The sequence below is a fragment of the Brienomyrus brachyistius genome, chromosome 16, assembly GCF_023856365.1.
Source record: "Brienomyrus brachyistius isolate T26 chromosome 16, BBRACH_0.4, whole genome shotgun sequence".
NCBI lineage: Eukaryota > Metazoa > Chordata > Actinopteri > Osteoglossiformes > Mormyridae > Brienomyrus > Brienomyrus brachyistius.
Genome location: NC_064548.1, coordinates 14,445,418 through 14,460,065, shown reverse-complemented (window position 1 = coordinate 14,460,065; position 14,648 = coordinate 14,445,418). Strand labels below are relative to the sequence as shown.

Below are 14,648 nucleotides of genomic sequence, written 5' to 3'. Positions count from 1 at the left end.
GATTCACTAAAGACCCTCCACTGATGTTTGGGGGGGGTCACCATGCATCACATTGAGGAGGCAGAAGCCGAGCCCCAGGCCCTGCGATCGGCATCAACCATCACCCCCTTATCACTGCAAAGGCTCAGATACTCACTTCCAGCACCCCCCCCACCCAATAATTGCGGAAAATGTTACAGTAGCAGAAAACAGATTGAAAGTACTAACATCCCCCTGCTGAGTCGCCAATCTCATGACTAATGAACTTTTCTGTACCAAAAAACTTTTAAATGCAGATTTTACCAAAGTATGCAAAAATTCCATCCACTACAGATGCACACAAGGCTGCCACTAACGACTTGTTTTTCTATGGATTAATCAATTGACTATTTTACCGATTGGTTGATTAATCTAAACAATTAAATTTTGCTCCATGAAATCAGGCAGTTTAAATTAATGTTCTAACTTTGACAACAAACTATGTTATTGCAGAGCTTTAGATAATGGACACCGGCTTTTCAGCACCACATGGACAGCATTTTCACCCACATTTTCATAAGCAAATTAGCAGTATGCCTAATATATTAATGAGATGCGTACTGTAATGCCCAAAAGCTAGTCATCTGTAAATTCGCCGTATCCTTTCGCTTATTAAATTCAGTTAGTGGACCACGCCACATGTTTTGGTAAATCATGGAAGCGATGAGCACTGAAGTGAAGAAAGGGATGATCAACAACCACAGCATCATTTAAAAGAGGTGATATTGTGTAAAAACGAGGTAAAAAGATGTCGGTGGTGCATTGCTGCTTCTTGCCAATTAAAGTCCAACATATATTGTTTTTGTAAACATAGTTTTCATTTTTATTTCAGTTCATGAATTATTTTCTTTTATTTAGCATCCATTTTTGTATCAGTTTAAGTTTATGATAAACAGCCCTGTTCCCAACAAGCCCAATGCAGAATAAGCGTCACTCCTTGCTCTTGTAGCACTCTGGGGGTGCAGAATAGCACCTCTGTTTGCGCTCTTCAGAAGCTCGTGCATTGCCCTATGCCCATGTACTATGCCATCGAACTTTGCACAGTGTAAAACTACCTTTTTGATTTGTGATCATTTGAACTACTCCCATAATTCCGTAGTTATATTAAAGGAAAAACATCAGTTAGAATGAACTGAAGTGGTTTAGAAATCATAAAGATAATTTCATTAAAATTATAATAATTTTAAAAAACATGCACCGATTTAAGAAATTGATGTCAATGCATTTTTCAGTGTCAACGTCAAGTGCGGCCGTCCTTTCTAAAACTACAATTCATAACCAGTGTTGGGCAGTTCAGGTGCAGAAACTACAAACCCAGACCAAGATTTTGTTTCTACCAAGCAGGTGAAGACTGTTACTCTGTATGCTCAACTGGCTGGTAAAAACAAAATCCTGGTCTGGATTAGTAGACTCTCGACCTGAACTGCCCAACACTGTTCATAACCTAATCGGTTCCAGGAGGTCATTAAATTTCAGGAATCCTACACCTCACAAGATAAAACCAAAACACATCCCCCCCCGGCACTAGTGAGAAGGTTTCCTTCCCCCTCCCACACTAAGATAAGAACGAACATTTTTAGCTGGCTGTTAAGGGAGGATTTGTCCTTTGCAGCCACAGTCAGAGTGATATAATGCAGATCATGTGCTCCGGAGTCCCCCCTGCAGATGGACAGAGCCCAGGCTGGAGCACAGGGGCACACGCATTGCTGCTTAACCTAATTACCGGCAGCACCCTCGCGGCACCATGTGCTTCCCATTTACCTGGGCCAGCACAGCGCAGTACTGTCCCCATAACTGGGTGGATCGTACCCTGTACATGTCGTGTCCCCCAGCGAGGAGGGACAGCCGGCCTTTGGCAGCACAGTGATGTTCTTGCGCACGACAACCTTCCCCATCAACCGCTTCAAGTGACGTGTGTGCATGTAAATATACGCATTTCTTAGTTATGGGGGAAAAAAAGCAATCAAAAGAATGATGGGTGGGACCGGCTGTCAATCACTATCAATTAAGCCAATGAGAATCAATGACTTAATAAGGGAAAGTATATTGAACCAGTCATTAATGTACAATGAATGATGATCACACCCACCCTGGGCTGTGTAGCCTCCATATTCCATCACTTCACATAGTTTTCCATCAGTTTATAGACGGTTTATTGTATTATCTAATAAAAATAAAGACCAGGAAAATGCTGCACTTTTTATGCAGAAGGCTGCAGTACGAAAACAGCAGCAGGACCTAGCTGAGACTCCACATTTATATAATTTCATTCCAAAACTGATCTTCACTTATTGTGCATTTTTTAAGCTTGCTGTTGTACTGAACATATTTTACACATCTTCTATGCGTAGGTCACCAACAGGTCACCAACACAAGCTAGACCGCTTCCCTTTGCCCCCCCAAGGCTCTCTAATGTTATGTCTTTAACACCTGTAAAGTACAGTACGGAGCCGTACGCAGTCTTTAACTGCCTGAGACTTTTGCACAGTATCGTATCCCCCCCCACCCCCGCGGCTGGCTGACCTGAGCTGGCCCAGGCTGTAGTGCCGCGTCTCGCCGTCCGTGGAGCGAGTCACCCTGACGGAGAAGGTGGCCTGTAGGTGGCGCAGCTCCAGCAGCACGATGGCCAGGTACTGGATGAAGAGCAGCGCGTCTACCAGCGACACGGCGTACTGCACGATGCTGTGGTAGTTCTTATCCTGCCGGGGGGTGCGGGACAGGAGCAGCGTTAGTGTGCTTGACTCATACGGCTTACTGCGGACTCCCTGCACGCCGGGGGGGGGGGGGGGTCCTGCAGCTGGGCCATCACACTCCCCCATCAGCATGCCTTAGCTGAACCAGACTCTTTTACAAGCTCTGGTTTGAAGCTCTGAGGCTTTCTAATCAAGTTCATAAAAGCCTTGAAACACGCCCTTACATCTGGGCACGATGTTTATTAGAAATAAAAAAGATTGGGGGGGGCGAGGGTGAGCGGCTAGTCGCAGGTTCCAGCCTTAGCAGAATAGCCACATATCTTCAATCCTTAAAGCGCAGCCTCACCCCCCAGCACGGCCTCACCCCCACTGGCTAACCCTGTGCTGTGACACACACCCCCCCCAAGCTACTCTCGCTTGCATGTGTGTCTCATGGGGAACAAGATGGGGTGGGCAAAGAGAAGCACTCCAGTGTACCTGTACTCATACTTGTGCAGATGCCACATAAAGCACCATTTCAGCTTAGACGGCTCCTGTTCTTTCATTACACTTCATACCTTTTATTATGTACAAGGGCAGGAGACAGAGTTTGATGCTGGGGGGAGACAATTATTTAAAGACAAAGGTCCATTCATAGGGTGGACGAATGAAGCCAAATTAAATATTGAGGGATACATGTCCCTGCCCGTCCCCCTGCTTCCTACAGCCCTGATTGTATGACAGATCCACCGTGGGTGTAACACAACTGTTTCGACATTAGACCTCCATCACTGTGACAATAGGATATTTACATTATATTACATTGTTGACAAACTGATGGTATCCGTCAAGTTAGTTTTTCTCCTGCACGTTATTTATTAGGCGACAGATATACTAGGGGGGCCGTAAATCAGAAGAGGTTTTATTAAACCTGTGTTTGTCGGCTTTTTGGAGGGACTGTCGATGCTATAGATTATAAACAATTATAACAAACCACGAAACCAGTGAGCGTGTTTTATGTGATTCCATGGTTGGCAGAGTGATTTCACCGTCGGCCGCTGAAGCGAGGCTCTCGGTGTCCAGTCGCTCCAGGAACAGTCTGAACCTGATCCTCTGTTGCATGCCTCTTTGGACAAAAGTGTCAACTAAATAATTAATGTAATATAAATTAAGAATTAGAAACAAACAAAAAAAAAAATCTGTGAAAGGATGTGACATTTTGGTACATGTACATTACCATTCAGTTTCCATACCCGTCTGTCCTATTCAGGGACGCGGGGGTCTGGAGCCTAACCTGGGAGCTACGGGCGTAAGGCAGGACACAATCCAGGATGTTTACGTCACATTTTAATGATTTACCAGATGCTTTTATCCAAAGTGACTTTGTTGAACGAGAGCAGAGTCAGACAGCGACTGGAGGCCAAGGGCCTCACTCCGGGGTCCAATAGTGAAATCACTCTGCTGACCCTGGGATTCGAACCAGCAACCATCTCCTTGAAGGAACTGTGCCCTAACCCACTGAGCCATATACTGCTAATATATATACCTCCCACTGGATACATAAAATGTGAGGCCAGGCTGGACGGCGAAGACGCTTACCTGCGACTGGATGATGCGCACGGCGTAGAAGAGCCAGTAGGAGACGATGACGAGCAGCATGAGCAGCATGAGCAGGGCGCGGAAGGCGAAGACGCGGGGCAGGCGAGCGCGCCGGGGCCGCAGGAACAGCGCCCACACGGCCAGAAGCAGAATGAGCAGCTTGAAGGTCAGTGAGATGAGCAGGCCCTGGCACGCAGTGTCGCAGTCCTGCGGCTTCCACAGCACGTGCGGCAGCACCAGGAAGGCGACCGGGGTGAGCAGCACCAGCAGGCCCAGCACGGCGCTCACCGTCAGCGTCGCGTAGCGCCTGCAGTCCAGGCCCACGCTGTCCTCCATGTCCTTGGTGATTCGTACGATATCATCCTGCGAGAGGCTGTGCTCTGACGTGCCCGTGACCGCTGTGGTCGTCTCGCCCCAGTTGTCATCCTGAGATTAAAAATGGGGGCGAATCTCACCTTAAACACAGAGCTCGGAAGCAGTGCTTAGAGCAACGGGCTTCAATCACTTCCGTGTCTGAGTGCTAATTTCAAAAGTATGTACAGCTTTACGTTAACGAGGCAAAGGTCATGGGTTGAAATCCCAGGGAGCCCACACAATTTGTGACCCTTCCCTCTACTGTAAGTCACTTAATTAAAAAAGAAGAAGCCCTAGGACCACAGCTACCAAACAAGAGAGAAACGGAACAATCATCTGCACCATCTGTCTGAATGCAGTAAGGGTGCAACAAAACCACCAACAAACCATAGGATGGAATAACGAATTATAACAGTGTACCAGTTAGCAGAAAGATATGTGAATGGAAATATTAATAATAACAACAACAACTAACAACAATGTAATAAGTGAACTTCAACACATTTTACGGTATGGTGGTTTAACACCTTGAAAGTGATTTTTATACTCTGCTGGCCCATTATTGGGTCAAACGCTTAATACGAGTTAAGATGACATGGGCAAGGTCCTTTGGAATGCAGTGAGAGAACGTGCCAGAAATGGCCGTTGGCGTGGTAAATTAAAAGCTCCCGATTAGCTGCGGGAGAAATAAAGTGCTGTGTCACGCCTGGCAGTGCTGCTCAGGGCTCAAGGGAGGGAGAGAGAGGGAGAGAGAGGGAGAGAGAACAAAAGCAGAAGCCAGTGAAGCATGCAGAGCCTTAACGCCAACACTTAGCTACAGTGTAAACCAAGCAAAGAATTATGGGAGAATCAGCAAGACGTCCACTCCGGTTGAAACGACCAATCTATATCCTGGCAATATTATAATACACATGCATAATAATTGAAATGCAAGACAGCTTGTTCCTTCTTACTTTACTAAATACAATACTTTTCACAAGATCAATTGTGTTACTTTAAAAAAAAAAAATCACACACATATACACAATGAAGTGATAAGTGATTGTGCCATACATCCTCCCCTTATGTGACTTTCTGGCATCTCGCCCTGATGACGGCCAGCAGTCGGCCATGTGGACAGTGAGTCCCTGCTGAGACCCTTCGACACCCTTTACTGAGTTTTCCCACACTCTGCTAACGGCCCACTGAAAGGCTTAAATACAATCTTTTATGAGCTATAACAAAACACAAAAGAACCGTGTGGAAGAAGAGGATACCTTACCTCCGCGCCGCGCTCATGGGAGCAGGCCTGGCCCTGGACAGGGTGGACGCGAGGGCGTGTGTGTGGGGGCACGGAGAGGATAAAGGGCCTGCCAGTTTTGCTAGTTAACCTACCGACGATTGTGTGCGATGTGATGCAAAGATTTCCAAAAAGGATGCTTTTGAAAGCAAACCCCTAACAATAATAAAGCACAATGGTAACAATGCAGTCATAACAACCTACGGCAAAGTTGCCGATGACCTCTGCCGCTCCACGGGGTAAAAGGGGAAGTGTGTAATTGTTGGATTTTTGACTAGAATGACTACAGAGGTGGAGATAATTACGTCAAAACAGAGAACCTGCCATTTACCATTGGAAAAAAAAAAAAAACACACACACACACAGACACAAAGGTCCTTCCACATGCTTCCAATTGAAGGTTGAAGGACCTCTCTCCAGGTTAAGGATCTGATATGCTGTGGTCCTGCTCCACATGCTTCACGCCTGGACGGGGATAGGGGAATGGGGGTTGGGGAAGCAGACGCCAGAGTGGGCCACCTCGTCATGCCCCTGAGTAACCTGTCATTTCCCCTGGACGGACCAAAGTCCAGCGCATGGTGTGTGACGCTAGCAGGAATGAAAATATACAGGCTGCAGAGCGAAGAGGAAAGAGGAACGACAGCCCACATGAGAGGAGAAAGAGGAAGGGTTTCAGGGTCCCAGTACTAGGGAGGGGCTCATGATTATGTGAGCATGGATAATGGTAGCTTTGGTTTGGGGGGGGCGGGGGGGGGCATTCAGTAAAAATTTCCAGGGGCCAGGCAATGTCTTTGTGTGGCCTTGACAACAGCTATAAATTCAGAACTAGGAACAAACCACTTTTCTGCTCGGAGAGGGGCCACTCTGAAATACCACGGATGCCGTCTTTGGGTTCCGCTCTAATGGGACGGTCCAACCTCTTTCCAGCCGCTACATCCAAATCGATTTCCACAGTCAATGATACCCTCAGAAAGGGTGGAGAATATGTAAGGCCCACACGGCCTGTCTCCTGGCATTCTCCAGCCATTTTACAACCTTGCGGTCTGCTGTTTAATAACCAACGACAACACCATTGTCTGAGGACGCTGCTCTGTTTCCGTCATATACACTGTGATGGCTACCAGCCTATGCACCCAAGGCAGGGGAGTCACCTGACCTGCAGAGCGACTCTGAGTGGGCGGAACAGAAGGAGAGAAGAAGGGAAATCTGGCGAAACGCCAGGACTGCAATGCCCCTCCCCCCTCAACTGCTTATGAAATATGAGACGAACTTTCACAGGTGGCACAGTTTTGTTAAAAGGAAATTAAAAGCAAGCAAGCACACACCCTTCTTCTTCCCCGTTTTCTGACACCATTTATTATGTCACAAAAAGCACCCCGGGGTGTCTGAATGAAGTAACAGGGTCATTAGCAAGCACCATATCCCTAAATCGCCACGTTCCACCAAAAGGCGCAGTCGGACAAGCTCCCATGATGCTCTGCAGCGGCGCCCTTATCCACGCGACCGCCGTTTACCTAGAAACGACTGGCTTTTAAGCTGTAGTCTGGGCCTCTTTCAGTGTTCCAGAGCAAGGGTGACAATGGCCACTTAGAAGCCGAAACACCACTCGATACTAAAGACGGCCCAGTCGCAAAGGGCTACGTCAGTGAGCACAATGGCTCTTAGGAAGGTTTAGGCCACGCCACTGGAGGGCTGGTTGAAACGGGAACCAGGCGCATTTTAGAGGAAGGAGCAGAGCGCTATTTCAGAGGGACAATTTCCCCGTTTCTAAAGCGGTGCTGTGAGCCAAACGAAAGGGCATCGCGACTTAACTATTGCCTTTTTCACAGCCAGACAGTAAACTGCTTCCTACTGTTACAGTAACATTAGCGGCACTGCGCGCACTGCACTTTACTCTGGAATATGTTCCATTTCAGCCATTTCTTTCATGCGAGCAGGACGCGGAGATCCTCGCCACCCCCTGGAAAACAGTCAGCGGTCAGGGGAAGAACGCGGAAGCTGCCGGAAGAAGTCGGAGAGCAGATTGCTCAGGATGGTGGGGACGACACGGGAGAAATAACGATGTGTAGATGTGTACGCGAGACTCCTGCTCTCCCAGCCCCCGCGGCCCCCCACCCTTATCCCCTTCCTCTTATTCATGGCGTCTAAATGAAAGGAAGTGAAAGTCCATAGCAGAGCTCGGGTCTCCACCATCCGCGTCACACCACTCCACAGCCGGCGCCCTCACAAGCACAGCGACCTCCGGTTCACAGGCCTCAGCCTGAACGTTGCAGGCAGATTCTTTTCAAGGAGTAAATCAGCTACGGCTTCGCTTTCTGTGCTTCATCCCTTCAGCGCTAATCGCTTTACACTGGCCTGTTTTTTTCACCCAGCGAGGCACTTTGTTTGAATATACAAAATCAGAATCACTAGTTCCAGATGAAACTTGAGATAAGCCCAATAACACCCCCCCCCCCCCCCCGGCTTTCATCTTTAGATGACTTTCAGGCTGAGCTAGACTGGATGGGAGGAGCTTCCGAACTGTGCCAATAGACATCCAGCAGAGACACGGCAGACCTGTGTCTTCACCACAGTGAAGCAGCCCACTGGCACTTCAGTCTCACACACAGCTACCTAGGCGGAGGACAAGGCCTTAGCTGCGTATGCTGCTCACCCCTCCACACACCCCGCTTGATAAACTGTGACACAATTAGTGAAGGTTTGGGCCCAGATCCAGAACAGGAACCAAGAGAACCAAAGGCAGCGGTCAGTGAGCTGGTCAGACACAGTATACTGACTGATTCAGTGCCGCGCTGCCTAAGTCTTAAACATGCATAGATGTGGCCGGCTTGATAAATAGCACTATGCAGATACAGTATATAACCCATGTCACTCAGTACCGCAACAGAGATATAGGATTCTAAATATGAAGGTAGTGGGTGTTAATGTAAACAAATTATATCAAAGAAGATAAATTTTTTTCATTGAGCCAATAACTACTGTGTGGGCATCATATTGAAATTGTGGCTATATGACATCAGTCAGAATCCTAATGCCATGACTTAATGGCAAATGATTTTAACCAAGTCCCCCCCCCCACCCCTCCCCCCGCCCCCCCATGATTTATTTATGATGTCAAACCCCGTGACCCTATCTTACAGCTGACGCCCTGATACGAGCTCCTGATTTGAGTGGGAAAAACAAACAAATCCAACTGTTTTGGCCTCGTTCCTCCTGGAATGACGGAGTCGAATGAGGGGTCACACCGCTAGGTGACATCATCTGGCTTTGAGCCCTGGATGGTGGTTAATCTTTCACAGTGCGATCAGGACAACATGGACAAAAGGTTGGTTGACTGAGTTTACATACCATGTTACTAAACAGGTCTATATTCATGGTCAAAGCTTGGCTACATATAAAGGTTAGTAATACATAATAAGCTGGCAAACATGTTAAAACAAATGAACAGCAATAAAGAGATTAACTAGCAGTTATAAGATCCTAATTCAGGTGCGTTACATCGGCTTTTGCTAAAAAAAAAAATCTAGAGCTGCCTCTGATTTAATCTTAGTAAAAATTTTGCAAAGTACTGACTGCGCGACGCATTTGCCTAAAAGAATTAAAAGAGCAACAACTTGTCCTAAGAAGTAAAGTAACAGTTTCAATTGGATGATAAATATAATGTGGGCCATGAATGAAGTACAAACTGATGACTGACTGAGTATTAGAAACAAAGCACAATCATTTAAGGTGGCAGGGAAAAGAACTTCCTGGAACATTACAACAGCAGAACCACCCCTCATCATACAAAAAACCTACAGGAACACACACACACACACACACACACACACACACACACACACGCACACGCACACGCACACACACACACACACAGCAAGAAAATCCCACAGCCGAAACGTGATCTTGGGGTGTGGTCATTCTTTTTTTTGTGAAACTGGCAGAAAATCCTGTGAAACCTGATCACCGTAAAGGACCAAACACAGGAAAAAAACGGCCAGCGGAGGCGGGGATGAACCTATGGGTTCCTCTAAATGGGAGGGGGGGTCACCTCACAGACAGGATCTTCACATCCCCTGGGGTACAGTTAGTGCAGGCCGGACGTGATTTAAATAAAATTCCTATCACCCGCCTCACTAGTCCAGGTCATCACCCTCTGTGACGCTACATGCATGCACAAACAGCTACTTTTACTCATGGGGGGCAGGAGGGGGGGGGCTTCCACACGGACTGAGGCCGTCTCATAGTTGTGTCCGTCTGTGTGTGAAAGCCTGTTTAGTTAATCCAGAGGCATTCGACTAGAATTAAAAGTTACTCAGCTGGTGCAAACAGGTGAGGTCTGAGATATTACACATAACTATGATTCTATACGATTCAAACTATAAATGGTCATTGCCAGCATTTTATCAAAGAGAATAAACCGTATTTGTACGTCTGTTGATTGCCAAACACTCGGTTCCCATCGTCGACTTTTCTGATCTTTGAACAAGCCGTCCAGCCCATACGCTCATTGCATTTGCCTGGTAGCACATAAGCTGCTCTGCTGGTTTGCACGCCAGTGGCTCTCAAAGCGAACGGACAAGATGCTGCAATCAAAGGACCCACAGAGCGCTCAAGGGACCAGGGTCAGTCAGCAATATGTCCCGTTTGCTGGGTGTGAAACGGAGCAGACGGACTCCCCCCTCCATTTAGGCTGAGAGCAGATGCTGTGTGTCTCAGCGCCAGGGACTCTGCGTTTGCATGGAAAAGGGGACAGGAAGCAGGTCAGGGATTGAGGGGACATCAGACTGACGATTCATGTGTGGGGCAAGGGGACCTTTGCAGCTCGTCACAGCATCATTAAAAGCTGTACAATATACTGGTTATCATATCAGTACTGGCCAACATTCGTTCAAAATCAAGACATTGGCATGGGTCGGATATGTTGATCTTGGTCGAAATTGTTAGCTGATATTAATCAATATTCAATGTTAGCAGCACGAGAGCTAAAGACGCCAGTGTGATAATAATGAAATGATTGCATTGGGAAAAAATGGAAATCATTGCATTGCATTCAGTCATCTTCCATTTTGTAGAACGGGGGATTTTATTGGCTCATTCACCACAAGAACCCAAGTCGGCACTACTGTGGTAATGTTCCTCTGCCTGCATTGTATGATGTGGTTGCTTAGAGTTGTAGAGCTTAGCCGGATAGTACTGGTTATTGGTATATGCAATCCATCCATCCATCCATTTTCCAAACCGCTTATCCTACTGGGATAAGCACTATCCTGTCCCGGAAGCAATGGGCATGTGGCAGGGAACAACCACCCAGGACGGGGGGGGCAGCCCATCGCAGGGCACACTCACACACCAGTCACTCACACACGCACTCCTACGGGCAATTTGGACTTGCTAATCAGCCTCAGCATGTTTTTGGACTGTGGGGGGAAACCGGAGTACCCGGAGGAAACCCCACGACGACATGGAGAGAACATGCAAACTCCACACACACGTGACCCAGGCGGAGACTCGAACCTGGGACCCAGAGGTGTGAGGCAACAGTGCTAACCACTGCACCAACCATGCCACCCCATACAGTGCTAACCACTGCACCACCATGCTGCCCCTGGTAAATGCTAATATTAGATGAAAATGGTATCAGCCAAAATTTCCACATCCTTGCACCACTAAGCATTACCCTTAATGGTGTTTCCATGCTGCCCGAGTCACTCTGCTCTATATTATTCATGCAAAATCCCTAAATCCACAAGCACTAGCTTGATCGAAGTGATTACGGGAGGAGTTTTCCATGTAACACAGCAGGGCCCTCATGACAAGACGGTTTGTCTTATGACAAGGTAAATATGTTGCCAAATTTGGGTCATGCCCTCATGAACGAAGGGGGGAGGGTTAAAAAACTTCAAAGGCTGTCGCAGGAAGTCATGAGTCTGAGTCATGGGTGAGTCAGAGCGAGTCCCACTAACCCTCTTTGTGCATTAAAATACAGATCAAGGGTGAAGGGGGCACCAAGTTTGGTGTCATGAGGTTGTGGACACACACCAGTTACACACGCGACCAGGGAAAGGCTGGCTGCCCAGGACAAGCGTGCTATAATACTCGCATTTCAGTCTGCATGCGCGTGGGAAGAACCTTCCTGAACAGAGACATGCACAGGAGCGGCAGGGAGATGACCTAACGATGCCGGAGGAATATCGTGCCGAAAGCCACACCCGCCTCTGTCTCTGCGGCCAGGGTGAGGTGTGGCGCAGCTCAGAACTACTCTCCAAAACGCCCCGAGAGAAAGACTGTTTATTTTCATCAAGACTGTGTCAACCGCTTTGCCCCATTCTAGGCCTGTGTTCTCACACTCCCAGCACCTTTGGCTCAAATACACATTCTCCATGAGCCTGTTACACCAGCCACCGTATTCTACAATAGACCGCTTTCAAAAATGGGATTTGCTTAGAACAGATCACCCAATATCTCTTTAGCCAAAGCACCATTTATCTGTTTAGCTATAGGTCGTTGACTTGGCTACAGGCCAGACTGCAGGCTTTGAACCCTGGTGCCCCCCCCCACACATCAAGTCTCTCCCAGGACTGGAAAACACAGACCCTCTAAAGAGTTCCCTCCTGGTGTTGAATTACAATCCATTCATGCCTCTGGGACAAGAGTGACTTCTACAGAGATCTATGGGATGAGAAGAAGGGTGACCCAGGAAAAAAGGAAAAGACAGGGACACATGAGGGAAGGAGTGACAGAGTGAGAGAGAGAGAGAGAGAGAGAGAGAGAAAAACCAGGCTGTAAGTCAGAGAGGATGTCACACCACATTTCTGCATGCATCAAACGCACACAGAGACGTCCTGCTTACAACCAGACAGCAGTAACATTCATGCAAGGCCTCAGGCGGCCCGTTCTACAAACATCACATTTATTTGCTTTTATCTAACACGACATAAGAGGTGTTCCCTGTTCATACAGATTTTCCAGATGTTTCACAGATTGCTCAGGTTAAACTTGAAGCTTAAGAACATCAGTCAATGGACCTTCTGGGCGCCTGGACCAGCAACCGTGAAGATGACGGATCCGTCATAACAACTGAATGACCCACCGCTCGCAATCTACCATTACCACCTCTAGCACTGCGATCAGCTCACACTTTCTTCGTTACCCATGACTGCCACCGGGTAACCATCGTCATTCAAAGTGCCGTGTGACTCAGACGTTCTGCAAGCCTTGTGCCAAAATCCAGCTACCTTCACTGGATTCACTGCATTTAGATACATTTCTGCAATTACAAATGTAGACACTGTCAACCCTGCACTGGAATGCGAAAAATAAAACCATAAATTCATCAGTAGGAACATCTACAAGTTTTATATTGGTGGGGGCATCATGTTCCAGTGTGTTGCCATAGGCACAAACAAGCTTGAACGAGACACGTGGTCCAATGCACACCGCCGATTTGCTCGCCCGTGGGGCGTGCGTGTGATTTGTGTTTCAATCTGAAACTGTCCTGAACGTAATGAAAACTCATATGAACAAGTTCATATGACAGATCCTGGTGAATCTGTATAAAAGCACTGCATCTAGTAATAAAAATTATGCTATCATTACATAAAAAACACTGGAACTGCTGTTTTGTTGCAATCACGCCCAGTAACAAAACTGCATATTCTTATCCAGAAACTCACAAGAGCACAAGCTGGATTTATGCTCTCCCATTCTCTCCCTCTCTCTCCCTCTCTCTCTCTCTCTCTCTCTCCCATTCTCTCTCTCCCATTCTCTCTCTCCCATTCTCTCTCTCCCATTCTCTCTCTCTCTCCCTCTCTCTCTCTCTCTCTCTCTCTCTCTCTCTCTCTCTCTCTCTCTCTCTCTCTCTCTCTCTCTCTCCCTCCCTCCCTCCCTCTCTCTCTCTCTCCCTCCCTCCCTCTCTCTCTCTCTCCCTCCCTCCCTCCCTCTCTCTCTCCCTCCCTCCCTCTCTCTCTCCCTCCCTCCCTCCCCACAATTTTCTTTCTCCATTTCTGTCTCTCACTCTGTGGATGACAGCCAACTAGGTCAGTCAGGCTATCTGTCTCCAAACCAGCAGCCAGCATGTGAATCTCTAAAAAGGACAGATTTTAAAAAATACAGTTGTCCCTCGCCACTTCGCGCTTCGACTTTCGCGGCTTCACTCTATCGTGGTTTTTTGTATATTCATTAAAAAGTTCGAGACAGTGAAAATGATACATTGCTACGTATTGGAAGCATCTTTGCTGTTCGTAATTAAATGTGCAATAATAATAATAATAATAATAATAATAATATATTTGTAACGTCTAATATGTCTTTTTTCTCTTATTTTGTCATATATTGGGTAATACGATTGTAATTGTCATGACCTGCCTGTAGGATCCTCTTGTGTGCCACGCCCCCTTATTAACCACATGTGCAACCCCGATCGTTACCAGCTGTTTTCTGTCAGTTTGATTCCTCCGGTGTATTTAAGTCCACGTCAGAGTCTGTAACCCCAGGTCTGTCATTGACGTTTTGATGTTGCATGTTTCTGTGTCCTGCATTTAAAGAGATTCCAAATAAACCCTTCGATCCTGATTCCTTGTCTCCCCATTCCTGCTTCCGTGTCCAGCAATCATAACAGTAATGGTGTTATTTCAAGTCTAATAATGTCAAAAAACCGTATTTAGAATGTCGCAAACAGGTTTGCTATGCTCAAACCACGAAAATATTCGATTTAAGAATAGACTCCT

At 47.1% G+C, this 14,648-nt stretch overlaps 1 protein-coding gene across 1 annotated transcript in view; it reads right to left on the bottom strand.

Moving 5' to 3' along the window:
• The window catches only part of vangl1 (VANGL planar cell polarity protein 1), a 48,447-nt gene that overhangs the window by 6,485 nt on the left and 27,314 nt on the right, over positions 1-14,648 (bottom strand). Inside the window, exons 4-5 of the mRNA XM_048978692.1 lie at positions 4,290-4,715; positions 2,542-2,717 (exon numbers count right to left, since the gene is read on the bottom strand). Of these exons, the coding sequence (XP_048834649.1) occupies positions 2,542-2,717; positions 4,290-4,715 (602 nt within the window). The remainder of the gene's footprint in view (positions 1-2,541; positions 2,718-4,289; positions 4,716-14,648) is intronic.